The sequence below is a fragment of the Myotis brandtii genome, unplaced genomic scaffold (genome assembly GCF_000412655.1).
Source record: "Myotis brandtii unplaced genomic scaffold, ASM41265v1 scaffold540, whole genome shotgun sequence".
NCBI lineage: Eukaryota > Metazoa > Chordata > Mammalia > Chiroptera > Vespertilionidae > Myotis > Myotis brandtii.
In genome coordinates this window covers 2,095,179-2,123,061 of record NW_005369990.1, presented here as the reverse complement: position 1 = coordinate 2,123,061, position 27,883 = coordinate 2,095,179, and the positions used below count along the sequence as shown (strand labels likewise).

The window sequence follows — 27,883 nt, the reverse complement described above, 5'->3', positions numbered from 1 at the left end:
CTTTGAGACACTGTTGGGAGAAGCCCAGGTCTGAATTTCACCCTTACTGGAAGGGATTGTCACTGTTTTAGGTCATCAAGGAGGGGGTAGGGGTGTGCCTCTCAGAGTCCTAATGGAGAAGCAAGTGTTTATGCCAGACATTGTTTTTAAGAATTATTCTCATATAATTTTTAACACAGTCATAAATCTTATTCCCAAATTATAGATATGGGAACTTAAGAAATTGCCCAAGGCTACCTAACTGGAAAATGACAAGGTCAAGATTGAGCCCACAGCTGTTTAACTCTGAAGCCTGTGCTTTACTTCTTAAATCTATTTATTCAAAGTTGGCCTTAATGTTGTTGTTTTTCCTGATGTGCACCTGTCCGGGCATGGTCATACCTACCTATCATCAGGGAATATAGCCAGCTGTAGGCACAACAGACTCTTGACTCATACCTGTAGGGACTATGGTGAGACCCAAACAGCAGTATTCACTTCTCTCTTCCATTCACCTCAGCTAATGGCAGGTAGAATCTCTTCAGCCGACTCTGCATTGTTGCTAAGTCTTTACAAGTTGTTGCTCATGTAGCCTGATCACAGCTTTAAAAAAATTAAATGGAATATTGCTTTTAATTAAAACGTACTGAATATACAACCTTCATGGTAAGGGGATATGGATGTCTTAGGTCATTAGTTCAGATGTGATCAAGATTGACCTTAAAGACATACCTACATTCTGCTAAAGGGATTAATAGCTACCACTTTCTTCAAAGAATATAAAATTGTATGACAGAAAGTTAGAAAAAGAAGTCAGTATTTTTTATTTCAAAGGGTTTCATAAAACAGACCCTTATGTTTCATTTTGTGTACATATAAGTCAATATGTGTAGTTAAAAAGGATACAGAGTTGAGGGAATGCAGCAAAGAACACTGAACTGAGGTTACCGTGGCCTGAAGAGGCATCAGAATTGGATGCATTTGAGGACTTGCTTTGCTGTAATCAAGGTACTAGCCTAAATATTTTATATATAGTATTGAGTGTAATGCTCACAACTCAATGGGGACGGAATTTATTCCCATTTTGTTTAAGAGGGAGCAGAGATTTAGAATTGACCTCTGGCCACACAGCTTGATCAAAGTAGAGCCAGGATTGAACTTGGGTGTGTCTGACTCCAGTGCCCTTACTTGGCCTTCTGTCTACTGCCTTGAATATCATAAAGTAAATGAAATGGAAAAATATTGATTCATAAGAGTTTAGAAGCATTTATTGGAATCTATCTACAATAACCTATCAATGTAATCAGGGCCGATTCTATAGATAAGGAAAGTATATGTATAGTATCATGTAAGAGGAGCTGAAAGAAGTAACAACTTCCTGTGATCTTCAGACACTCTAAAAAATCCACGGTACCTGAAGCACAGATCTTGCGAGAATTCTCTTCAGTTATGGCAAAAATTTAAAAATTTTTCAGCAGCTGGAAGTTTTTCTTAAAAAAAGTTTCTAATGGGCAGTGTAAAACAACTTTGTTTTGCAGAAATCTCTTTCATGTGGTCTGCAATAATTCTAGGCAAATCAGGGACACTGAGTTACCCCCTTGTCTCCACAAGAGGACTCTTACAACTCAGCCCCTTTAAAAGTTGTCATAAATTATTGACTCTCTGGTATGAGGCAATTATAATATGAGTCATAATAACTATCTAGTAAACTTTAATACTAGGAAAATAATATTACCAAGCATTGGAGGGTGGGTGTGGCCCATGTGGAATTTTCAGTCTAGAAAGAGCAAAGACCAGCTTGAGGCCACTAAACAGCTGATTATTCCCAAGCCATTTTGTTTGAGTGAGTCTATAAACAGATATTTCTTTATCCTTAAAAAATCAGTGGATGAGGGCTCTGGGAATTTGACTAGGGTAGGAAAGATATACTTAAATTTAGTACCTTTCTTTAATTCCTTAGGGGAAAGAGTATTTTATTTTATAAGGTCACTACTTTCTGTCAATGACACGTTGCCTTTTGACTAAAGACCAATGATAAAAGCAGCCTTGAATCAAAAGCAGTAATGATTTTATTTTTTGAGTTGTGGAATTATTTGGTGCTATTTTTTAGTTTTTGAAGAAACAGATTTGATTTCTTTATTTTATAGAGCAGGCCTGAATTCCTTTAGTTTTCAAATATTTTTGTTTATTTTTTATTTTAGAGAGGAAGTGGGGGAGAGAGACAGAAACATCATTGTGAGAGAGAAACATTGATTGGTTACCTCCCTTACACTTCCCAACCAGGGATCGAACCCCCAACCTAGATATGTGCCCTGTCCAGGAATGGAACCTGCAACCTATTGGTGAATGGGATGATGCTCCAACTAACTGAGCCACCCAGCCAGGGCATAGGTTTTCAAATATTTTTTGAATTGAAGTTATTATTAGCAATAGCCGAACTTAAAATGCAAAGTTATACACACACACACACACACACACACACACACGCCAATAACTGCTAAATTGGATTAAAGTATATTTTAAAAACTATAAGTGATATGTTAGTGCTTTCACTATAATAATGTGGTACCCAGTTATGTCAGCTCTTTTAATTTTTCTGCCTCCCATACTATCTTTGCCTATATGCATCATGTTTTTTCTCTTTTGAAAAAAATCTATGGGTTAATAAATATTTTTGTTGTTTGATTAGCGTACACTTTGAATCTTGGCATAGCAATTTATTAGTTATCATTGATTTAGGACTTCTGTTAAAATAATAGAAAGGGCTCTAATGCCTTTTAGTTTCCTTACACATAGACAGGTTATGGAGGGAGAATGCTGATCAGAAAATATTAATAAAATGCAATATTTGGGGATGCTGGACATAAACAAGGTAGCTGTCATTTTGTTATCTTTCCTATCAATCTAATACTATTTTTACACTTATGAATTCCCTAGAACACCTGTTTCTCTGGAAGAAGAAAATGTTTGACTTTCAGTGACAGATGTAAATTATCTCCATCATTTTAAGTTGAGTTGAGGTAAAATAGGAAAAGTAATAGTGCCGAGGAAGTGACTAAATATGACTTGTGGTGAAGTGCCCTTCTTTGGCCAAGCCAAGTATGAAAACACTTATTTGACATATTCTTTATTCTTTGGTCAGGCCATGATTCTGTTCAAGGATGGTTCGATTCACAGTAGCTGTTTTACCCTTATTTTTCATCATGACCACTGACGTTTTCTTAAGTAGTTGTTTTATTTCAAGTTTGTTGCATTGATAATAACAGAATATCAACTTACCAGTGCTTAAAGTAGAAATCCATCAATTCTTTATCCCTTTTCCCATAATTATTTCCTCCTTGCATCTATTTCTTTTCTCTGAGTCTTTTCAGTTCTTAGGCTGACAATTTTTTTTCCTTCACACCCCACAACGTGCTTAGGAGAGCCTGTGGACAGTTCATTAAAAATACATCTAGAACCTCACTTCTCAACACCTCAACTGCTAACCTAGTCCAAGCTATGGTTATCTCTTTCTAGATTATAGCTTTATTAACTGGTATCTCTGTTTCTATTGTTTCCTCTCCTATAGTTTTATTTTCAGCACATAGACTTGAGTGGTCTTGTTAAAACTAAGTCAGGTAATATCACTCCTCTGCTCAAAGCATTCAAATGAGTTCCCTTCCTACTCAATTGGAGCAGATGTCCTACACTGCTGACTGACCCTGGCCGTGCTCTCATCTCTTCTTTGACTCGTGTGCTCTTTGCTCATTCTGTTCCAGCCACACTGACACCTGCTGTCCCTCAGACATGCCACTGACCTTGTTGGCCTTCAGAGTTTCTACCTTTATGCTTCTGATCTGACCTCCTTCCTTTCTTGATGCCCAGGGATTTCTGACCTCTTCCTTGCATATGTGGCCATTAATACCCTGACTCTAGGCCACTGGGCATTAAATGATACCCTCAAGCAAATACCTGTTTTAGAATTCTGGTTACTCCTCCTTTTGAACTCTCCCCTGCCCCCACCCCCACCCCCACCTTCTTCTTTTTTTCTCTTTTGCAAGGATTTCTTTTTCTCTGTTGCCAATTCAACCATTCATTTAAAATATTATATTTTATTCAGCATTTTTAGATGTCTTCTTTGCCAGCCATTTTGCCACAATGCAAAGTCTGATGAATTGCTATTAACTAGTGAAGTTAGATCATTGATTTCTCAGAATAATTGTGTTTTTTTCTTGGATTAAAGGATGGAAGACTCCAGACAGGAGACCACATCTTGAAGATTGGTGGCACAAATGTGCAGGGAATGACCAGTGAGCAAGTTGCACAAGTGCTGAGGAACTGTGGGAATTCAGTCAGGATGCTAGTTGCAAGAGACCCAATTGGTGAAATTTCCGTAACCCCTCCGACCCCTACAGCCTTACCTGTTGCCCTGCCTGCTGTGCCTAACAGGAGCCCTAGTTCTGTGAGTACATAAATTATTCTTTCATCATAAATCAAGTACTGGGTGTGATACATTGTAAGAGTAGAAACACCTTCTACTTGAAATGCCACGCTGGTGTGAGGAGTGCCACAATGCCCACAAGTGAAGCAGCAGAAGAGCCTAATTTGGAGACATTGACAAGTTTGATTTTCATTTTTGCTGTTTCTCAGGGTTAAGTCATTCCACCTCTCTGAGCCTCAGCTACTCATCTATAAATTGGAGAGAAATAATTCTTGCCATTTCTATTTCATTAGATTGGTGAGGAGACATCCAGATGGTGGAGTGGAAACTAAAAACTGATCAATTGTATGACAGTTGTCACTGATAGAAACAAATTGGCCAAAGGGAGTAAACATTAATAATAATATTTATTATGATTAATAATAATCATTATAGTTATATAGTAACAATCATTATTATTAATTGTTGTCAAGTACCTGGAATTGTTCAGGTCATCTGAATTCCTCCCAAGGATTCTAAAAGATAGGTCTTACCATTCATTTAAAGATGAGGAAACAGAAGTCCAAATAAGTTGTTAAAGGTCATATAAAGAGTCGGTGGCAGAGCTGGGATTAGAATTCAGGTCTTCCTCGTTCATTGCAAGCTCTTTCAACTATCTCATAGGCTTTGAATCAACAAGGTAATTAGGTAAAAGGAAAGATGGTTTTTTAAAGGGAGGGGCCCGGAGAAAGAGAAAAAGAGGAGGGATTATAGTGAGAAGGAGGTTGGAAAGCCACTTTCATCTTCATCTGAAGGGCCATTTGGTGTCTTCTGTAAAGTTATTTGCCTTTGTAGTGAAGGAGCAGTGTAACTATGTGGTAAGTGAGAATTTGTTGCAATCAGTTGTTTGCTTTCTACTCTTAATGTTTTGAACTGACAGCAAGGCATTATGTTTTTAGATACCTTACTCTTTTACAGAAATATCTTAAATTAGAAGACAAGTAATGAAAATAAGTTTTAGGTCAATATTTTTTGCTCACAATGACTATTACAGTAATTAGCCATTAAAATTTTTTTTATTGATTTTAGAGGTGAAGGGAGAGGGAGAGAGAGAGATAGAAACATCAATGATGAGAGAGAATCATTGATCGGCTGCCTCCTGCACACCCCCTACTGGGAATCGAGCCCGCAACCCAGGCATGTGCCCTGATCAGGAATTGAACTGTGACTTCCGGGTTCATAGGTTGACTCAACCACTGAGCCATCAAAATTTTTTTTATTGATTTTAGAGGTGAAGGGAGAGGGAGAGAGAGAGATAGAAACATCAATGATGAGAGAGAATCATTGATCGGCTGCCTCCTGCACACCCCCTACTGGGAATCGAGCCCGCAACCCAGGCATGTGCCCTGATCAGGAATTGAACTGTGACCTCCTGGTTCATAGGTTGACTCAACCACTGAGCCATTGTGGCTGGGCACAAAAATTAGTCTTACCTTTTGTTTCTAAAATTTTCTTTACATTTAGTTCTTTCACGTAGAAATTAATCCTGAATTTTTTTTTCAAGTTGGCTGTATTAGTTTTCTATTGTTTTGTAACAGGTAATCACAAACCTAGTGGCTTGAAACAATACCCTTTGTTAGTTCACAGTTCTATAGGTCAGAAATCTGCATGGGCTTGGCTGAGCTGTCTGCTTAGATTCTTACAAGGCCAAAATCAAGGTGTGGGCTGGCTGTGCTCTAAATTTGGATGCTCTGGGACAATCCATTTCCAAACCTATTTAGATTGCTGACAATGCAGTTCTTTGCAGTTGTAGGACTGAAGTCTCTTTGCTGGCTGTCAGCTAAGGGCATCTTTAAGGCCCCCTGTATTCCTTCTCACATGACCCACTCCATCTTCAAACCACAAGTCCAGTCCTTATACTTCAAATATTTTTCACTTCCCTTTCTGCCACCAGCAGGAGAAAACTCTGCTTTTGAAGGGTGCTTGATTAGATTAGGCTCACCTGGGTGATCTCCCTTTTGCCATGTAATGTGACAAACACAGAAATAACACCAGGGGTCGAAAGTCAGGACCATCTTAAAATTCTGCCTACCATAGGTGCTAAAAAATACTTAACAAACCAGGCACAAATTTATTATGAACACAGTTATGTGACTGAACATTATGTATAATTACAATTATTTTTTCTTTTCAGGACAGTTCTCTTTATGAAACTTACAATGTTGAGCTCATTAAAAAAGATGGACAGAGTCTTGGGATTAGAATTGTTGGCTATGTTGGAAGTGCTCATACAGGTAAATGAATCATTTCTATTTCATATTTGGAAATAGTTGTAAAGGATATTAAGGTTTCTAGACAGCGAAATTAAATACCTGCAAATTTTAACTCCTAGAGTGCTCTCAGTGCACTGGCCAAGGCTAAGATAGATATATTTTGAATAGTGTGACTCTTACATATTATGACATTTTACATGAGATAAAGTAAAATGACTATTGCATATGTTTCATATTATAAATGTCAAAAAGTATTACTATTATGTTTAATTACTAAAATAATAAGATAAAACAAATACTTCAATTAGGATTCTTTTCCTTTCATATAAAGGGACTACATTGTAAGAATAAATATATAGCTGGGTAGCTCAACTGGTTAGAGTTTTGTCCCAATATGTCAAAGTTGCAGGTTCGATCTCCAAAAGAATAAATACATGGCCTAAGTCTCTCTGAATAATAATACTCTCAGGGGTAGCCAGTCAGGGCATGTGCCCAGGTTTCAGCCTCAATCCCCTATAGGGGGCCTGCAGGAGGCGGCCATCAATGTTTCTCTCTCTCCCTCTCCCTTACTCTTAAATCAATAAAAAAAACATATTTTAAAATATTCATAATAATGTTCCCTCAATTCCTACATGCAAAGTTTTGGTGATCTTCACTGGCTCTTAAATCAATAAAAAAAAAAAAAAACACATTTTAAAATATTCATAATAATGCTCCCTCAATTCCTACATGCAAAGTTTTGGTAATCTTCACTGTAAGAATTACTCTATTATTAAAGGAAATTATTAGAGTAAGGAAAAATAAACCTTTTACAGATATCTTCTAGTAACATGAAAATTCAGAGTTATGAAATGTTCTAGTTTTTAAAAAAATAGCAAGATTAGAAAGTTAATTTTTCTAAAGTTATTATTTTATATACTTATAGCAGGTGGAAATATTAGAAGTGCTAATGTATTCAAAGTCCTGAATGAAATTCATGTCAGACCACCTTGTGCTATTTTAGCCTAATGAAATAACTATTTTCAAAACTAGCTTTTTCTAAGTGCCACCTTTTTTAGGTTCAGAATTTAAATGAGTTTCAAAAGAGCTAAGTGTCACTTGTATAATAATGTTGCAAAAAAATTATGTCAGTAGTTCTCACTATGCTATCTGGTTATAGAAATCATGGCTTGGTTCCTAAACTTTTGGCTTATGAACCTTTATTATCTGAAGTTTTCTTGTAAATCTCACACTATATATGCAGAGTAAAATGAAAGTGAGTAACAGATAGGGAACTGATAAAAATTAATGTTTATGTTACTGAATGAAGAAAAGATCATTTGACTTCTTTACCCTCAAAATGTTTTTGGGATTGGAGGGGATGGGCTGTGGTAAATCCAAAAACTAGAACATTTAAAAACTCAATGTAGTTTTTCAAAATAATTCTCTTTATTCCATTCATTGGAAATTTTGAGCAGTTACTTTGCTTAGTTCTGGAGGAGGTAGAATAATGAACATAAGAAAAGTCTTGTCAGGGAGACAAACATGTAAATAACTCAGTTATTCAATGATAAGTGAAATACACGTTTTAATAGAGATGCAAGCAAACTATCATGGTGGATAAAAGAGTCAATTGGACCGAAGGCAATGGAGAATTTACAAAGAAAGGCTTTTGTGCTAAACATGGAAAAGGAGAAGGACTTGAAACAAGGGGTGAGGTTGACAAGAAGAAAAAAATGAAACGAGAAAAGGTCTAAAATCAAGAAAATATTTAGTGTTTTGATGGAAGATCAAGAGTCTTGTGTGTCTGAAGTTTTGTCTTGTTGGAAGGATGAAGTAAAATAAAGTTTAAAAAAAGAAGATGCTTGGGGCAGATTGTGATTCTGTGAAATCTACTTTTGTTATGTAGGTGATAGAAATCCATTGTGCTTATTTTTGTTCTGCAGACAATATTTTAAATTCATTTGATATAAAAAAATAAAAATATAAAACCATCCAGAGCTATGGGTTTTCTTTTTCCAATTTCCCTCCAAGTCCTTGCCTGGAGGCATGCATATTTTTTGCATAGCTGTATTTTTTATATAGCCATATTTCCTGGTTAAATATTTTATTTTATAATATGAGGATTATTTCATGTTGCTGAGATTATTCTAGTTTGTGAAGACTGTGTGTGCCTCTCTTTTTTCTGTGTTTGGGGAAGCTAACATGAACAGTGAACTACGTATAGTCAGGAAGACCTGTTAGGAGACTCTTGTCATAGGACAGGTGAAAAACGTTGAAGGCCAGGCCAAGTCCATTGAGAAGGGTGACAGACCAAGAGAAGAGGGCTCTTTGAATTCCAGCTTATATTGGAGTGCATTTCCTCAAGGTTCCATTACTATTATTTTTCCAGAAACAGTCATCAGTCAAATCATTTCAAATTCAGCTCACTTGTGACGGTGACAGTTTGAAATAATCCATCAGTTTCTCTGCTGGTGTTCAAAATAGTATTTATCAAGCCTTCTGTCAGCCCTTTAGCTAATTAACCTCTTGATATGAATCTTGCAATCAAGGTCTAATTAGAGCTTTCTCCCTTTTTCCATATGTTTTGTGCACCTTAGGGGAAGCTTCCGGGATTTATGTGAAAAGTGTAATACCTGGCAGCGCTGCGTACCACAATGGACAAATTCAAGTGAATGACAAAATAGTTGCTGTAAGTAACTGCACTCTGTTTAGAATTGAATCAAGTTGGGGGGAAAAGTTATCTTTATTATAATATGTATGAGAGGGGAATGGCTTAATACAGTTTCATAATACTTTAAAAAACTAAATTTGTTAGTACAGTAAAATCTCATTAATTTGGACTCTTATGGGTCCTAAATTTGATTTTTCTTTTTTAAATGTCTGTGAAGAGTCACTTTATATTGGTAAGAAAAATATAATATATACAGATATATATTTAACTAGAGGCCAAATGCACAGAGATTCATGCAAGAATAGGCCTTCCTTCCCCTGGCTGCTGGCACCGGTTTCCCTCCGGCACCCAGGACCCGGGCCTTCACTCTGGCCGCTGCCTCCTGCCTTTGTTCCGGGCTGGCTGCTGCCATCTTTGTTGTGTTAATTTGCATATTCCCTCCTTATTGGCTGTGGGTGCCGCCATATTTGTTGTGAAGTGATAGTCAATTTGCATATTCCATCTTTATTAGATAGAACTAGGGGCCCGGTGCACAAAAATTTGTGCACTGGGGAGGGGGTTCCCTCAGCCCAGCTTGCCCCCTATCACATACTGGGAGCCCTAGGGGATGTCCTACTACCTGCTCCGGGGGGGGGGGTTGGTGTGCTGCCCCCTGTCAAACACAGACCTGCAGGGCAATCAGGGGATTGGGGAGCTCCCCCCTATCAGGCACAGAGGAGGGCTGATCAGGGGGTTGGGGTGCCTTCCCCTGTCACGAACAGAGTAGGGCGGATAGGGAGGTTGTGGCCCCGCCCCCTGTCACTCACAGAGCCACAGGGCGATCAGGGGGTTTGGGCGCTGCCCCCTGTCATGCTGATCCCGGTGCCGGGAGCCTCGCTGCTCCGCTGATCCCGGTGCTGGGAGGCCTATTACCCTTTTACTATATAGGATAGAGGCCTGGTGCATGGGTAGGGGCTGGCTGGTTTGCCCTGAAGGGTGTCCTGGATCAGGGTGGGGGTCCCCACTGGGGTACCTGGCCTGTCTGGGTGAGGGGCTGAGGGCTGTTTTCCGGCTGGCGAGTGACTAAAGCTTCCAACCGCTCCTTGTTTTCTTTTCTTTTTTTTTTTTTATTCTGGGGCAGCTTTAGCTCTGAGGCCTCGCTGCTGAAAACATCGATACAATGTTGCGGTCCGAGCCCGGCTGAATGGAAGCCCTTTTCTGGGGTTTTGTTTAGCTTCTTATTTGCAACATAGTATATAGTTGCTTAGAGTTGCAGATGAGAGGCCGGCAAGTGTGGCGGGGAACGTTGGAGTCTGCAGCAAGCAAGCCTCCCTGCTCGCTTCAGTGCCTGCAAATTAGCCGCCATCTTGGCTGACAGTTAATTTGCATATACTCACTGATTAGCCAATGAAAAGGGTAGCGGTTGTACGCCAATTACCATGTTTCTCTTTTATTAGTGTAGATAATAGCTATAGTTTATTCAGCATTTTTACATGCAGTCTCAGACAACCATGGGAAGTAGAAATTATGCCCATTTTTTAGAGGAAAGAAGTTAAAGTTCAGAGTATGTATGTTAACAATACATTGCTGGGGTTGGCATTCCAACATAAGGCTCTCAGTTTCAAATCCTGTGCTTTAACCATCCCGTTATAGCAGTTCTGACAAGCATCAGGTTTTCATAGTTTCATAAAACAAAACAAAAGTTCATAGCTGGTTATATATTTGCAGGTAGAGACCTGCTACCTAATTCACCTGAATATTTTTATGGCACTTGGAATTTTGAGTAGCATCAGAAAATGAGACCCTTTACCTCTCAGGCTTAAGTTAAAATGTGTGACTTTAGGACTACAAGTTTGGGTTTGCTTTCTTGTGTCTCAGGAAGTTTGTCAGCGTATTTTATACTAATTTTGCATCCTTATTCAAATACTTTCTTAGGTCTAATAACAAATTATTTTGGGAATAAAATGAATTGCTTAATTTGATTCTACCTTGCCAGAATTTAAAATAGTAGCTAACTTGAAACCTGTTTAATGTCTTTTAGGTCGATGGTGTGAATATTCAGGGTTTTGCCAACCAGGATGTTGTTGAAGTATTACGTAACGCGGGGCAAGTGGTACACCTAACCCTAGTTCGAAGGAAGACATCCTCACCAGCTTCGCCACTTGTTGAAGAGCCTCCACTGGTTGAACAGCCTTCAGACACAGGTAAAGGATTCCACCGTCCCCCTCCCCACTTTGTAGTATGGGTTAGAAGAATAGCTCACTGATGGAAGTTGCTCTGTGAGTCTGGGAAGGAAAAACGGCCCACCTTGTGTAATGCAGTGATGGAGAAATGAATCAGCTCATCTATCTGTGCACCGAATAGCTTCCTTCGCCTATTATAATGGGCCAGGCCAAATGTTAGAACATGAAGCCTGACTCCCATTAAGCTCTGAGAGTTTCTCTAAATGGAGATGGAAATCATTTTCCCTAAAAACTCCCAAATTCCATTCATTACTTACATTTGAATCATAAAGCTTTGGCACCTTTTGTTCAGGAGCTCTCATTTGTCTAGTGCTTTGACGTTTTGCAAACTTCAGATTTCAATTACTTCCAGTGATATATTGGATTCTAATCTCTCTCGATTTACCTTTTGAAATATAGCAAGAGAAAATAAAACCTGAATTTCTCTCAAGAACATTTTTATGTGTATAAAAATATTTGTTTTTTTTAGATTATATCAATAGTAAACTTCCTTAGGGAACAAAAACATGATTGTATGCATGTCAATTTTTAATTATCAGCTTATAAATGTATAGATCAACAAAATTCGACAATCACGGGGACACATATTCAACTTAATATGAATGACTAGATATAGAACTAGTGAGAAAGGAATAATTCTATTAGAATTTATCAGGAGATGAATACAGTTGTTGTTTTTTTCCCTTCCTCTGAAGATATAATAAGCCTGGAAGCCTTTGCTTTCAACTGCTATTGATTTATATTAAATTGGAACTTTTTAAGTTTATGCAATAGTGGAAATTTTGCTGCTGAAAGACAGATGCCCTGTCAACTGCATTGTATGTATGAAATTTAAAATTGCTCAAATAGTACAAATTGTACAAATGCTATATTGACCTTAAAAGGTTTAAATATTTATATCAATATAATGGTTTTAATAGCTCTGATCTAGCCCTTGGCTTCAGTCCACTATATCAAATAAAATATATCATCTGTGAATTAGCAATTCTCTTTTTTTAAAAATATATTTTTATTGATTTCAGAGAGAAAGGGAGAGGGAGAGATAGAAACATCAATGATAAGAGAGAATCATCGATCGGCTGCCTCCTGTACACCCCCGACTGGGGATCGAGCCTGCAACCTGGGCATGTGCCCTTGACTGGAATTGAACCTGGGACCCTTCAGTCCGCAGGCAGACACTCTATCCACTGAGCCAAATCAGCAAGGGCAAATTAGCAATTTTTTATTGGGCATGCCTACATTTTAAATTTGTATTGGGATAAGTTTTGGCTCTAAATCTGCACATCTTCCGCCATGGTTTGGGTGTCCTTACTGTGTGTTTCACTAGCACCCTTTTAAGAACACTCTGTTGTACAATTTATCACACTCCATTGTAATCACTTGTTTTTGTGTGGCCACTGTGTAAGGTAGGGGAGTGGTTATACCCTTGCCCTCTGGCCCATGTAACAAAGCTTGGTATACCTTCCACACAGCATTTAAGTCTGTTTTACTGAAATAAACTGTACAGCTTCTAGCTCTTGCACAATAGCTCCCTCTGGCATTCTAAATCTTACTTTTTCTCCTGTAAATCCTACTTTTTGTATACCTTATATAGGGGTGGGCAAAAATAGGTTTACAGTTATGAGTATGCAAAGCAGTTTATTCTTATTTTATTATTTATTAATTATTGTATTATTTATCTTTTTCTTCTCCTTCTTATTTCATATCCTTATGATTTACTAGAGGCCTGGTGCATGCAATTTGTGCGCAGGTGTGGTCCCTAGGCCTGGCTGGCGATCGAAGCGCGAGGGTCTGGGGTGGAAGGGCAGGTCCCAGCTGACCTCTGGGCCCTGGGCAGCACCTGGGCCCCTGGGCCCCCGTGCCCCCCTCCACCTGAGTCATCAGGCCCTGCCACCACCACTGGCTGCCATCTTCGGGGCAATCAGCAGGGCGATCGGGCCCTGCTTGCACCCGCCTTGGCCTGGCACCACTCGCTCACCTGCTCCACCATCCTGCTGCGGTCCTGCTCTCATCCGGGCCCATCAGCCGGCAGTGCGCCTCCACTGCTGCCTGCTGCCAGCACCATGTTGCTGATCCCCGCCATGTTCCGCACCGCCCCCTGGTGGTCAGCACACGTCATAGTGAGCGGTCGAACTCCCGGTCAAGGGGACAATTTGCAAATTTGCATATTGGGCTTTTATTGTATAGGATCTTTGAGATAATGATGGCTGCTAATTTAACCTACTTTTGCCCACCCCTGCGTAGTTGTTTGTGTATCTATTTGTGTACGTTTTGTAGCACACAATCACATCATCATACTGCTTTGTACAATAAACTCTGGTGTGTAACCATTCTCTCCAGTGACACTAGGAGCTGCTGGCTGGCATTCCTTTCGCTAGCCTGGGCTGTGTATTTAGTTTGTACCAGTGGATTTACGATTTTTAAAAATCCTATGTGTAGTTTAAAACCTCATGTGAAGATCATAGGAACTTTTAACTGGTTATCTTTTTCAACCATTTATTATAAAAATTGCAAACATAGAAAAACTGAAAAATAATATATGAAATATCCACTATTTAGATTCAGCAGCTATCATTTTGCCGTATTTGTTTCATGTATGCATGTTTTTTCCCTGAGCCATTTCAGAATGAGTAGTAGACATTATGACACTTTAGCCCTACACACTTCAAACTATAGCTTTACAATGAAGGATATTTTTTTGGTAAACATAATGTCATTATCACACCAAAGAAAATTTATAGTAATTCCCTAACACCAGATACCCAACACATACTTAAATTTTCCCAATTGCCCCTAAATATATTGTAGCTTCTCTTGTTTCTCCCACCAAACAAATCCCATGAAATCATGAACGGATAATGCATTGCACTTATTGCATGTGTTACATTTCTTTGGTTTCTTAATCAAGAAGAATCCCCCACCCCAACTCCTGTAGAATGAATAGTAGACATTATGACACTTTAGCCCTACACACTTCAAACTATAGCTTTACAATGAAGGATATTTTTTTGGTAAACATAATGTCATTATCACACCAAAGAAAATTTATAGTAATTCCCTAACACCAGATACCCAACACATACTTAAATTTTCCCAATTGCCCCTAAATATATTGTAGCTTCTCTTGTTTCTCCCACCAAACAAATCCCATGAAATCATGAACGGATAATGCATTGCACTTATTGCATGTGTTACATTTCTTTGGTTTCTTAATCAAGAAGAATCCCCCACCCCTACTCCTGCTTTGTCATTGACTTTGCCTTGGTTTTCTCTTCTCACTGCCTAGTTCCTTATTCTTTTCAATACTACCAACATATTTATTTTTTAAGGAATTGATTGGTTATCACACATGAAATTTTAAATAAAGGAGTCATATTTATTAAGTTACCTGAGATGTTTGTAATGAGGTTGTGAAACAGTAGAACAGGAGGGGCAAAAGCTCACTTAAATATGGCCTTTAGCTGTTAGTGATTCAAGTGTACAATTCTTGTTTTAGGAACTGTTGTAGAACCACCAAAAGCACCAACCCTCTCTCTAGCTGGAGCAGTGGACACAGAAACTAATTTGGATGTTGAAGATGAGGAAACTGAAGAAAGAATGGATAATCTAAAAAATGACAACATACAAGCCTTAGAAAAACTGGGTAGGCACAAAGCATTCAATTCAAAGCAGTTTGACTTTCTCATTTGTTAACCTTTTTCTCTCTTTTTAGTTAATACAATGTGAGGAGTTTTAGAGGCATTTTGACTCTATAAAAGAGAGTATTTTTAATATCAACAGCAACACTTGTGGCAGTTGGGAACCAAGCATATTGTTGTTTATTCTTTGTTTATATTAATTTTGAATGCATTATTATTAGTATGTGATGACTATTTTTAATCTTGTCAGAATTTTAAATTGCTGCATATTTTAGTTTGTATATTAGTGATATAGATATACTAGAGGCCCGGTGCACGAATTCGTGCATGGGTGGGGTCCTTCTGGGTGGCCTGCGGAGATTGGGTGAAAACCTGCAGTCCAACGCCACCTGCAGCTCTTACCTGCCACTCTCGCTCATCCCAGCCCCACTGCCACTGCTGTGGGCTTGTGCCCAATCAGTCCTGATCGGGAGAGGCTTATGCCACTACAGCAGCACTTGCCAGCTATGAGCCCTGCATCTGGCGCCCTCCCGAGGGGAGTGGCCTGTGGGATTGGGCCGAAACTGGTTCTCTGACATCCCCTGAGGGGTCCCGGATTGCGAGAGGGTGCAGGCCAGGCTGAGGGACCCACCAGTGCACAATCGGGGCCAGGGAGGGACTGCGGGAGGGCTCCAGGGCATGTCTGTCCCTGTCTCGCCCAGTCCTGATCGGCCAGACCCCAGCAGCAAGCTAACCCACTGGTTGGAGTGTCTGCCCCCTAGTGGTCAGTGCACGTCATAGCGACTGGTTGACTGGTCGACTGCCCTCTGGTGGTCAGTGCACATCATAGCAAGCAGTTGAGCGGCCTTGGCATGTCACTAGCATATTACGCTTTGACAATATTTTAAATATTGTTTTGAGTCAAATGATCTTTTCTTTATTCAGTAACAGTTGGTTGAACAGTTGACCAGTCATCAGATGACCAGACACTTAGCAAATTAGGCTTTTATTATATAGGTTAGCTATCTGTATACATATAGAAGTACTTCCTTTTCACCATAAAAATTAATAATGTATACATTTTTTTTTATGTTTCATCAAATTTCCAGGTAGCTAAATATTTGTCTTTTACTTTTCTTTTTAACAGATAGGCAACTTTGTTCTTTTACTTTGCACTTTGATCCCTCAGCTACTAGAGCTGACTCTGTTCTGCAAGCATATTGAGTAACCGTCCCACACAGTCTCCTACACAAAGTGCTCAGCAAGACCTTGTCAGCTGAATGAAATGGAATACTTAAACCACACATGTTCCAGAGAAATTTTGGCTTTTGATTTTGATTGTCTTCTCTCAGGAAAGAGTGGCCTGAAGGAAGGAGTAATCCCTCATTCAGGTTAAAATTTTTCCTATGATTTGGAAATTCACCTTGTTGGGGTGTTTTGTTTTTTTTGGTAATCCTCACTTGAGGATATTTTTCCATTGGTTTTTTTTTTTTTTTTTTTTTTTTTGAGAGCAGAAGGGAGGGGGAGAGACAGAGAGAGAGAATCATTGATGTGAGAGAGACACATAGATTGGTTGCCTCTTGCATGCACTCCAACATGCCCTTGACCAGAATCAAACCTGGGCCGACGCTCTATCCACTGAGTCAAACCAGCTAGGGCTCACCTTGTTCTTTTTGAACCAAGAAAATTGAATTGTAGTTAGTCTTTGCTGTTTAAATTTAAGTGAACCCAGATAGATTTCTCAGTGGAAATCAAATACATTCTGAAGTTAGAAATACTTTTAGAAGTATTTATCTTCTCTTTTTGGATCCATCTTAGTACATTTTTCTTCATGGGTATATAGAACTTCAAATGAGAGTAAGACCAAAATATTCCAACAATAACTATGAAGTTATTAGCCTTCTTTTTTTTGCTGCAGAGGTGAAACATTTTTTTCCTTCTTTCCTTTTAGGTTGTTTAGCTGGTTAAATAATTAAATGACATAAGACAGATTAGCAGGAGAAAATTTCAGGTGGGGGAGCCCCATAAAAATGGGGGACCCAAGAGCAAAGTGAGGCTTATATGCCATTCTGAGCTAAGGAATGGGATAGGGGCCTGGGCTTCAAAGTGTGGGGGACAGGGGGTGGGAGGATAATTCACAGGACCTCAAGAAGGGAAGATGTTTGGTAATTAGAATTTGCCCTGCCATGCAGGTAGGTCTTTCAGATAAAAAAAAGTTGTCTATGGTAATAGCTCTTCTGGGCTAGACTCCCTATGTAAATTCGTTTAGGTAGTTAAGGGAGAGGTCAAATTTCTTTCCTGAGTATGTTGAGTTTTTATTACCTTCAGCTCAAAGTAACCTACATGTCAAAGTGGCATATTTTGGGGTAGTATATTCTGTTCCCCTTTACTGCCATTGAAATAATAATTTCTGATCATCGTACTATTTATTTTTTTGATCATTTTGTGTAGCCTAGGATTTATTGAGCTGCTGAAAAGAAATTAATCTCTTTCCTCTGGTACTTAGATTTTGTGTTGTTTTAAATCTCATGACTGTGCTTTTATTGTATTATTGAAATGTAAAGTATTATCAAAAGAATTGAAGGGGATCCTGGCCGGTTTGGCTCAATGGATAGAGCATCAGCCTGAAGACTGAAGGATCCTGGGTTTGATTCCAGTCAAGGGCATATGCCCGGATTGCAGGCTTGATCCCCAGTAGGGGGCATTCAGGAGGCAACTGATCAATGATTCTCTCTCATCATTGATGTTTCTATCTCTCTCCCTCTCCCTTCCTCTCTGAATTCAATAAAAATATATTTAAAAAAAAGAATTGAAGGGGAAATAGCAACATTATTTTATACATGTATATGAAATATCATCTTTATCATGTTTTTAAGCTTACAATTCAACCAAGGCATTGCAAATTTTATTCAAATTAGTTTACCAAATAAGAAACTGTTGTCTGGAAGATTTAAAAAAAAAAATCTATGTTTTTATTGATTTTAGAGAGAGAGAATAGGAGAGGGAGAGAAAGATAGAAACATCAATGGGCTGCCTCCTGCACGACCCCCACTGGGGCATGTGCCCTGACCAGAAATCGAACCAGCAATCGCCTGGTGTATGGGACGTTGCTTAACCAACTGAGCCACACTGGCTGGCTGGAAGAAGTTTAATAGGCAGGATGGTAGAACTCTTAATGTAATTTCTTATAGAAATGTTAACAAGAAGTAGGCACAAAGGTGCAGAGCCCACAAGAATGATATTTGGTTTTTAATAGGATCTTTGGTTAGTTATCCCTGAAATGTAAACTAACATATAGTTATTTCATGGATATTCTTTTATAAATTTAGTAATTTAAATTTTTCAGTGTTCATTAGTCTTCGTCTTTGATTTTTGAGGTTAGTCTGTTTTAGTTAAGTTTTATGTAATTACGTTTTATGTAATTAAGCATTGTATGCATCCAAGATGAGCTGTCCATGCTGAAGACTGAAAGAGCTGATGTTGCAAGTTTTGTTTGATTTTAGATAAATAGTTATGTCAGTTGTGATAAGCGTTCTGTGACTTGTCTAATCGTGTGACAAAATTGAGAGTTTTCCTTCAACTTAAAGAAAAAAAGTGGGGGTTTGTTTATTATATGCTACTACTATAAATATAATCTGAAATTATGGTTTTAGTACTTTGACTTTTGACTAGTAGGCATTATTCAGAGTATAAACGGTGTGGTAGGCTGCAGGCTAAGCTGATGTGGAAGACAGGCAGGACACTTAAAATCTGTCTTAGCTCTTTAACATCATCTGTGTAAAAAAGGCAATATTAATGTCAGGTAAGAAAATCTTAAAGATACAACGAAATCACAAAGACCAAAGTAAAAGCAAAGTTTCTATTACTGTATATTAAATCTCATGGATTCAGTGGTTGAATTAAAACCAGACATGCCTTTATATCCACCTAAGAGAAAAGTCTGAATGGATTGTGTTGATATGCCTACTTGATAGGAAAGATAGCTTGATGCGTTTTTACTTTTCCTATGGGTGAGTGCAAGGTACTGCTTTGAAATAATTAATATTTAAATTAAATCCTTGTTTGTCCTGACGTATTATATAAAGCAAAACCAGATGCATTTGACTTATAAGCTATAGGATGTTTACTTATAAGCTGTATGTAATTCAAATTTCATTTATACCTCATTACTTCTTCCCTTTACAGTATTCCTTAACAACAAAAGCCCCTTCATAATTTGGTCATGCTGGTCTTTACATTTTACATTAGTCTTATAGGATACTTCTGATTTACGTTACCTAGTAGGTCTAAGTTAATGCATTTTCATTTTACTTATTTCCATTTTATTTACGGAAACTGCTATTATTGAAGAATTAAGTAGCGTGCTTGGCTCACAGTAGCTTTAACATCTTTAACATCCTTTTTAATTTTTTTTTTTTTAACCCAGAAAGAGCCCCTGACTTTTCAGAAAATGAGCTGAAGTCAAGATGGGAAAACATACTGGGCCCCGATTATGAAGTAATGGTATGTTAAAATCTTCAAATAAAAAACACTCACGTCTCATTTCATGTCAAGCCCTTACCATTACAATTTAAAGGAATGGGATAGTCAAAGAGTAGCCAGCCTGTCCTTATTATTTCCTCCTGCCTTTCTTTCCTATTAAATCAATCAATTGATTTTATTTATTTATTTATTTTTTTAGCATTTTAAGCTATAAGAACAAGTAAGAACTGCACACAAGTTTCAGTTACAATTAGCAGACCCTCAGTTCATGCTGAAACCATTTAGGTTGACAATAGGCAGAAAAATGTTAGGAGAGAGAGGACCTGCCTTTAAATTTATAACCTGTCTCAGCTGCTTAAAAATTGCTGGCATTTTTATGATTGCTTTTATGATCTGTTTGTTTTATTGTACACTGAAAGGGATGTGGATATTAGCCCTATGTTTCACAAAGAATCTTACAGTTTTATGAGAAAAATGAAAGAATGATTATCAATGTATTTGGGAGAACAGGAAGTAATTTAGGTTAGGTATAAGTTTATAGTGCCAGCGGTCCATTAGACTTCCTTTCACCTGTTATTAGATTCATTGAGTAAGGGATTGATTCCATTTCCCCATTTGAATCCACATGAAAGCAGAGATCTGTGCTTAAAAAGTCTCTACCGTGTTCACTAAACGCGTTCGTAATAAAATATTCTATTCAATTTCTATTGTCATTAACATTTTCTTACATATGTTTATCATTAGTAGTACTTGTTGGCTGGTTGGAGATTTTTCATTTCTCTTCTCCGTTCAGAATATGCAGCCACTATTGTCGGAAATTTTCCAGTGTCATTAAGATGAGTCAAAACAGTTCATACATTCTCTTCTTGCTAATTTTATACTTGCATATCAGTCCTCAGAGACTACTTGCTTCTTTACTTCATAGATTTTGAATGCTATTTTGTCATTAGGCTATCACCTAGGAAATGACTAGGCTATCATCCTTTATGGTTTGATATCCAAAGTAATGTGGTGTATCGGTATTTATAAATGGCCCGTTTTGTGATGAGCTCCTTTTTGTTAAAAGGTTATCCTCCTTACACCTACCCTTCCAGATATCATTTATCACATGGAGAGGTTACAACAGAGGGGCTAGAAAGAGGGGACAGAATTTGAGGTTGGAAATTTAAAATGACAGCTTATTCATTAAGAGTTGTAGCTTGTTCCGAAGCATGAAGAGCAGAAAGAAGTCAGGCAAGATGAATGAAGGCATGCATACATGTACTCCAGAGTTCTTCATATTATTTTCTTCCAGCATCTACTTATCTGCGGTACTTTTAAAAGCTTTAGTTGGATCGTTAACTTATCTCCTCCCTCCAGATGCATCATATTTTATTAACAACTTACAGATGCAAATCATCAGTAAAGTATTTTGCTTGTAAGCCATTCATTTCTGTGGGTGTCCACCATTGGAGCTTTGAACAATAGTTTTAGGCCAGGATTAAAAGCTTTAGGTATTCCATGAGCCTCCCACCAGTCCAGGTCTTCCTTTTTGTGTCCTTGCCAGCCATTTCTCCTAGGGAGATGGTTTGAGCTTGCTGGGGAAAGTGAGACACATCAGTTTTTCCACACTTGTCTGACTTCACTGACCTTGCAAACTTTGTTTTAAGGCCAGAATTTAAAACTAAACATGACCAGACTCTTGATTTTGTCAAAAGAATGAATTTTTTTTATAGCCAACATATATTTGGGTCTTGTTATTATTATTTTTAAAAGTATATATTTTATTGATTTTTTACAGAGAGAAAGGGAGAGGGATAGAGAGTTAGAAACATCAATGAGAGAGAAACACCGATCAGCTGCCTCCTGCACACCTCATACTGGGGACGTCCCCACAACCAAGATACATGCCCTTGACCAGAATCGAACCCGGTATACCCTTCAGTCCACAGGCCAACACTCTATCCACCGAGCCAAACCAGTTAGGGCAAGAATGAAATTTCTTATGGAGTCAGTATAATGGAGGATTATATTAAAATTTTAGGGATCATGGATTTTAAAAAAATAATATATGTATTTGCCCATCACCTTTCGGTTCAACTTTTGAATAACTTAAGGAAAAAGAGAACACAGAAAAGCAAATATTCTCTGAAATTTACATTATGTGTTATACTTACGGAGTTCAGAAATATAGGAAAGAGATTAGAATGCAGGTCAGGTGCATTCTTTCACATGGAACATAGATTTTACAGATTTTTTTTTTTTTTCAGGAAACCTAGGAAGAAATGAAGTTACGCTTTTACAAATATTGAATATATTTTTCTTGTAAATTTAGGTTGCTACTTTGGACACACAGATTGCAGATGATGCTGAGTTACAGAAATATTCAAAGGTAAGCATTATTTCTTTTTTTTAAAGTTACCAGTTTTTTGTTGTTGGAAGAACTTTCTCTAAGTTCTTGTCGAAGAAACTAAAGTAGTGCTCTAACCTAAAGTTTCCAGAATTTAGTCTTAGACGTTTTCTGGAAATGTGGTAAGTTCTCACTTATGAAAGGTGATGGTGAGCTATGATTGGGAAGAACGTGGGCTCCCTTCTACCACTTCCCAGAAACCAAAAACTCAGGTTTGACTGCTTTGCCCACCTTCAAGGTCGTACACAGAGTAACATTGTGCAAAGTGTGTGTAAGCTTTTCAGATTTATAAGAAGGCCTTTTTAAGGTTTTCTAAAAATCAAGACCACAAATATAGACTTTAAAAACCCTTCAGGTCCAGATGTTTAAGGACAGAAAAGTGGTTTATCTTCTGAGTACAAGCAATGTTTTTTCTTGAACTTAAAAAAAATTTTTATAGTGAGAGCTTTATTTCTAATGGCGAAACGCCAGAAGGTAACTTTTACCGTTTTTAGTATCCTCTCACTACAAATTAATTTTATAGTTCCTGTTCTGGCTAATCAACAGCCAGGGAATTAAAACTTAGAGTAGCCACCTAGGTGGCTTTCTCGGACAAATGATGAGAAAGGTAAGGTTTTCTTGTCAGAATAGTTTCAAAAATTATACTGTAACCTCACGTGGGGTATATGAGCTGAGCCCAGCTTAAACTCTGCTGTCGTATGTGTGTGTGACTAGCTGTTGAATTGGCTCCAATTCCTGGAGACCCTATGGTATGTGATGTCCTCAATGTCTTGCCCTCAGCAGCCCAGCTCAGTTCCTATAGACTCATGCCTCCAGCTTTTTCTTTTTAAAAAAATATACATTTTATTGATTTTTTTACAGAGAGGAAGGGAGGGGGATAGACTAGAGAGTTAGAAACATTGATGAGAGAGAAACATTGATCAGCTGCCTCCTGCACACCCCCTACTGGGGATTGAGCCTGCAACCAAGGTATATGTCCTTGACCGGAATCAAACCTGGGACCCTTCAGTCCACAGGCCGATGCTCTATCCACTGAGCCAAACCGGTTAGGGCCCTCCAGCTTCTTTTATGGAGCCAATCCATCTCATAGCTGGTCCTCCTCTTTTCCTGCTGCCTTCCCTTTTCCCTAGCATTACTGCCTTTTCTAAAGAACCCTGCCTTCCTACGATGTGCCTGAGGTAGGACGGCTTCCGTTTTGTCAGTTTTGCCTCCAGCAGTGCGTTAGGCTTAATTCACTCTAGGACCCACTTGTTCATCTTTCTGGCTGTCCAGGGTATCTGTAGACTCTCTTCCAACACCATATTTCAAACAAATCAATTATTTTCCTATCTGCCTTCTTCACTGTCCAACTTTCGCATCTGTACATAGTAATTGGGTACACCAGGGAGTGGAGATCTTAGCCTTGGTCTCTAAGGACACATCTTTCCTAATTCTTCCATGGCTGCCCTTCTGAGTCTCAGTTTTCTCTTGATTTCTTGGCTGCAGTCTTCATTTGAATTGATGATTGAACCAAGGCAAGCAAAACCTTGAACAATTTCAATGTCTTTCTTGTCTAGGTTAAAGTTGTGTATTTTTTCTGTGTTCACAATGTTCAAATGCAGTCCTGTTTTGGCACTTTATGCTTTCAGAAGTCATTTCAAATCATTGCTTCTTCCTGCCAATAAGATGTTGTCACCTGCATATCTTAACTTATTGATATTTCTTCCACCAATTTTCACTTCTCCTTTCTCTGAGTCTAGCCCAGTTTTTTTTGTATGGTATTTCCTGTGTACAGATTATACAGATGGAGAGATAAAATGCACCCTTATCTGACATCTTTGCCTACAGGAAACCATTCTGTCTCTCCATATTCTGTCCACAATACAGGTTACACCTCAAGACAATAAGTGCCTAGGCACGCCTATTTCTTTCAGAGCATCCCACCGCTTTTCAAGGTTGATGCAACTGAACGGTTTAATGTAGTCTGTGAAACACAGACTAGCCGTCTTCTGAAATTCTTTGGAGCACTCCAGTATCCAGTAAATGCTTGCTATTCAGTCACCAGTGCCTCTTCCTTTTCTGACTGCTGCATGACCATCTGGCATTTCTTGTTCCTTAAAGAGTAAAAGCCTTTGCTGCATCACCTTGAGCATCTCTGTGCTAGTGGGGGAAATTAGAGTGATGGTCCTAGAATTATGGCACTCCTTGCATCTCCTTTCTTGAGACTAGGATATATATTGAACATTTCCAGTCTGTAGGCCATTGCGTTGTTTTTTTTTAAATTTGTTGACATGTTCTTTTTAGGATCATGACAGAGTTAGTCTCTGCAGCTTGAAATAATTCTATCGTGTATGCCATCTATTTATTTATTTACTTCATGCTGTCGCTTGCAGTATTCAATATGTGTTTTTCATGTCCCATGTGGGTTTTGTAAGCCGTTATTTCTTCAAATAGTCCTACCATTTCTTTCTTTGAGTATTTGTGATGAATACTTCTCTTCCATAATTTTATATTAAATGTGCTGTTATTTTTTAGGTTTAAATTTTCAAGGCTGACACTGGTGAGAGTATTTCTTTTCTTCTAAGATAACCTGCATTTTGAGTTAGTTCCTTGCTGTGCCTGTGTGGGCCCACTGACCAAGCTTTCCTCAGATGTGAAATAGGAAAGCAACAGGGCACAACTTCTAGTTAATTTAAAAATATTTACAAAATCATCCTTATATTCCATTAGAGTTGTCACTAATTACTAATTCTATCTAAATATATTAAGAAGGATTTAATTCAAATTGAGAGTAAGAAATATAAATAACTCACCAACCTTCAACTGTTATTAATTACCGTTGTATAGTTTACTGATTACATTGAATCTGGAGCCAAACTGCCCAAGTTCAAAATTGGGCTTATCCACTCACTAGCTTGTAAAATTACCTAAAATGTATGTCTCAGTTTTGTTGTCTGTAAAAGGAGATAGTAATAGTTAGTATCTGCCTCATGGGATCTATAGAAATCAAATATAATGTGCCTAGAGTAGTTGTAAGCACATAGTAGTCTGTTTTTCTTATTTATCATGCATGTGAATCAATGATTTTTCCCCCTAACATTGTACTTTAATTTACACTAAACTTTTAGATATCGGATATTTCCTATTTAACATCTTCCAGTTAATTAAATTCCCTCTTCCTAATCTGCTGCTAAAGCCCATCTATCGAGTCCTTACTTTTAGTTATAGTTTTCTATTCTAGAGTTTGTTTTATTTCTTTTTAATTTATGATTCTTTTGTTGGAATTCTCCATTTAAAAAATCTGTATATGCCATCTTTTTCGCCGTTTCTTGAAGATATTAATCAACTATATATATAAAAGCCCAGTGACTGCAACAGCAGAATGACCAGAGAGACTGGTGGCTATGACGCGCACTGCAGCAGCCAACCAGCCTGATTGGGGCCCTGATGGCCACCCCACCCCCCTGGCCGGGCCTCTTTTGGGCCCCCATTGGTGCAGGCCAGCTGGACTCCACCCATACACAAATTCGTGCACTGGGCCTCTAGTAGTTTATAAGGACTTTAAATAATTAATTCTGTTATCTGGATCAACTTTAGATGGGTTTCTACTGTTTGATGTTTTCTCTGGCTGTGGTTATTTGGTTGTATTTCTCATCATGTTGCGATTTGATTGAATGCCTGACATTGTGAGGTTCAGGCCCTGTCCAGCTTGCCTTTTCTCCTAAGACATAGGCTTCCAGGTACTCCACATGAGTCTGCGGGTATTTAGCAATCCCCTCTCCCTCCTGGGACCTGGTCTGCATTTCTATCTCCTTAGTATTTGGGGCCTCTGAAATCTTTGCTTTGCTCTTCAGTGGTTTCCTGATTAGTTTTTAGCCTACCTCCCCATATAGCATTAGAGCTCAAGAGTTGTCCTTGGTGGAGAACGTGGCTTAGCTCAGGCTCAGTTTATCATGCAGTTCAGCTTCAGTCATCTGTCCTCCCATTTCAAAACTGTAAAACCCTGTATCATCATATTCTGTAATAAGTAAAAAAAAAAAAAAGGATAATAACCGTACTTTGTGTACATCTTAAAAAAATGCCAGTTTTTCTCTAGAAAGAAAGTGTTTTCTCTCACCTTTATTCCCTAGTTCCTGTCACCAGTCTCACTAATTTTATTTTCCCAGATCAACTTCTGTCCACTATACCTATATATTATATATGCAATATATGTTATGTATATATATATTGTACTCAGTAACTCTAGTATAAAGGTGTAGAAGGGCTTTGAGTTCAGCAGACTTTATGAACCTGATAGAAACTCACCAGGACATTCAGCTGTTCATTCACTCACTCATTCATTCATTCATTATTCATCTCACTCACTCACTCATTCATTCATTCATTCATTCATTCTTCGTTCATTTATACATTTTATCAAATATTTTTAAATATTTTCTCTATGGTCCTCTACTGGGGTTTCAGAAGAGGATACAGCAGAAAAATATCCCTGCCCTGTAGGACTTATATTTTAGTGAGGGAAGATAGAAAATAAGTAAGTTACATAGTATGGGCGATATATGCCATGCAGAATATTAAGGCAGGGAAAATGGGTAAGGAATTTAGGAGGGCATGGGTTGGCAATTTTAGAAAGGTTGACCAGGTAAAGCCTCATTAAGAAGGTGACATTTGGGGAAACACTTTAGAAGGTGAAATAGCAGCCTAATTTTTCTTCTACATAGTATGAACAATAATACTAGGTTGTAGGTGATTAAATAAATATATTTAAGATATGACTTAATTAATGTAGCTTAGTGCCAACACATAGGAATTGTTCAATAAATTGTAATTTTTCCCCAGTTGTACGTTTCATGTACTTTTAATCTGTGACCTTTTAAAGGCTCCTTTTTAAAAGCAATTTTTATAAGCTATTATGAAACATTTAATTGTTAATTGAAATTTTGTTGTGGCAAAATGTGTTTTTTTAATTTAATTTTTTTGGTCTGGAAGAAAAATTACCCACAATTGCAATATTTTTTCATATTTAGTTGTTATCTGTAGATGTTTTCATATTTATAGTTTGTATACCCAACATTTTGTGTAATAAATGTATGAGAGAAGGGCTGCACACTTTTTCTACATAACATCATCATATATATTTACTTTTTAATACTGATTTCTTAATTTTGAATGTCCACAAATTATTTATTTTGATGAATTATTTTTAAAAAATCCTCTTAATAGTAGAAGTTAAGTTTAGTTAATTTAGTTGCTTCTATTTCTCCTTACAATATGTAAAGGAAACTAGCTTATCAAAACCCATTTTACAGATGAGAATACTAAAGTTTGCTCCAAATTGTACAGCTAGATAATAGCAGAGGCAGGTTACAGCTTAGAGCACATTCACTCATTAATTCCTTCCTTCCTGAAATACTTACTGAACTCCGACAGTATCCCACACTTCTACCAACTGGGGAAAACAAAATGGAAAAGTTCCCATAGAGCTTGGATTGTGGGCTTGGGTAGGGGCCTGATAATAAACAAAAATAACTCAGTACGATGGTTGTATATTGTAAGAAGTGATGCAAAGGAACAAACAGGGTGGTCCGAGCACACCTGGGGTGGAGCACTTTAGAGAGAGCCAGGAAGAGGCTCTTTGGCTGAGGCACAAAGGATGAGAACAGGTGAGTTGGGAAATAGGTGATCAGTAGGAAGGGGCTGGCATGTGCGAGGAATGGAAGTTGTTTCAGAGTGTCTGGGTCAAACTAAGTAAAGAGACAAGGGTTGTCAATTGAGGCAGGTGCTTTAGGACCTCAAGATCCACGGTGGTAAGCCTGGGCTTTGTCATCAGTGTCAGTTAACAGCAGTGGAAGGATTTAAGCAGGGTAGTGTCTTATCTGAGGTCAAAGCT

The 27,883-nt window shown here is 38.1% G+C and overlaps 1 protein-coding gene across 4 annotated transcripts in view; it reads left to right on the top strand.

The window, feature by feature from the left end:
* The window catches only part of INADL (InaD-like (Drosophila)), a 289,773-nt gene that overhangs the window by 14,478 nt on the left and 247,412 nt on the right, over window positions 1–27,883 (top strand). For all 4 annotated transcript variants that reach the window (XM_014549254.1, XM_014549253.1, XM_014549252.1 and 1 more), the window contains exons 7-13: window positions 4,202–4,420; window positions 6,573–6,672; window positions 9,231–9,322; window positions 11,325–11,487; window positions 15,023–15,169; window positions 19,570–19,646; window positions 21,940–21,996. In XM_014549254.1, the coding sequence (XP_014404740.1) occupies window positions 4,202–4,420; window positions 6,573–6,672; window positions 9,231–9,322; window positions 11,325–11,487; window positions 15,023–15,169; window positions 19,570–19,646; window positions 21,940–21,996 (855 nt within the window). The remainder of the gene's footprint in view (window positions 1–4,201; window positions 4,421–6,572; window positions 6,673–9,230; window positions 9,323–11,324; window positions 11,488–15,022; window positions 15,170–19,569; window positions 19,647–21,939; window positions 21,997–27,883) is intronic.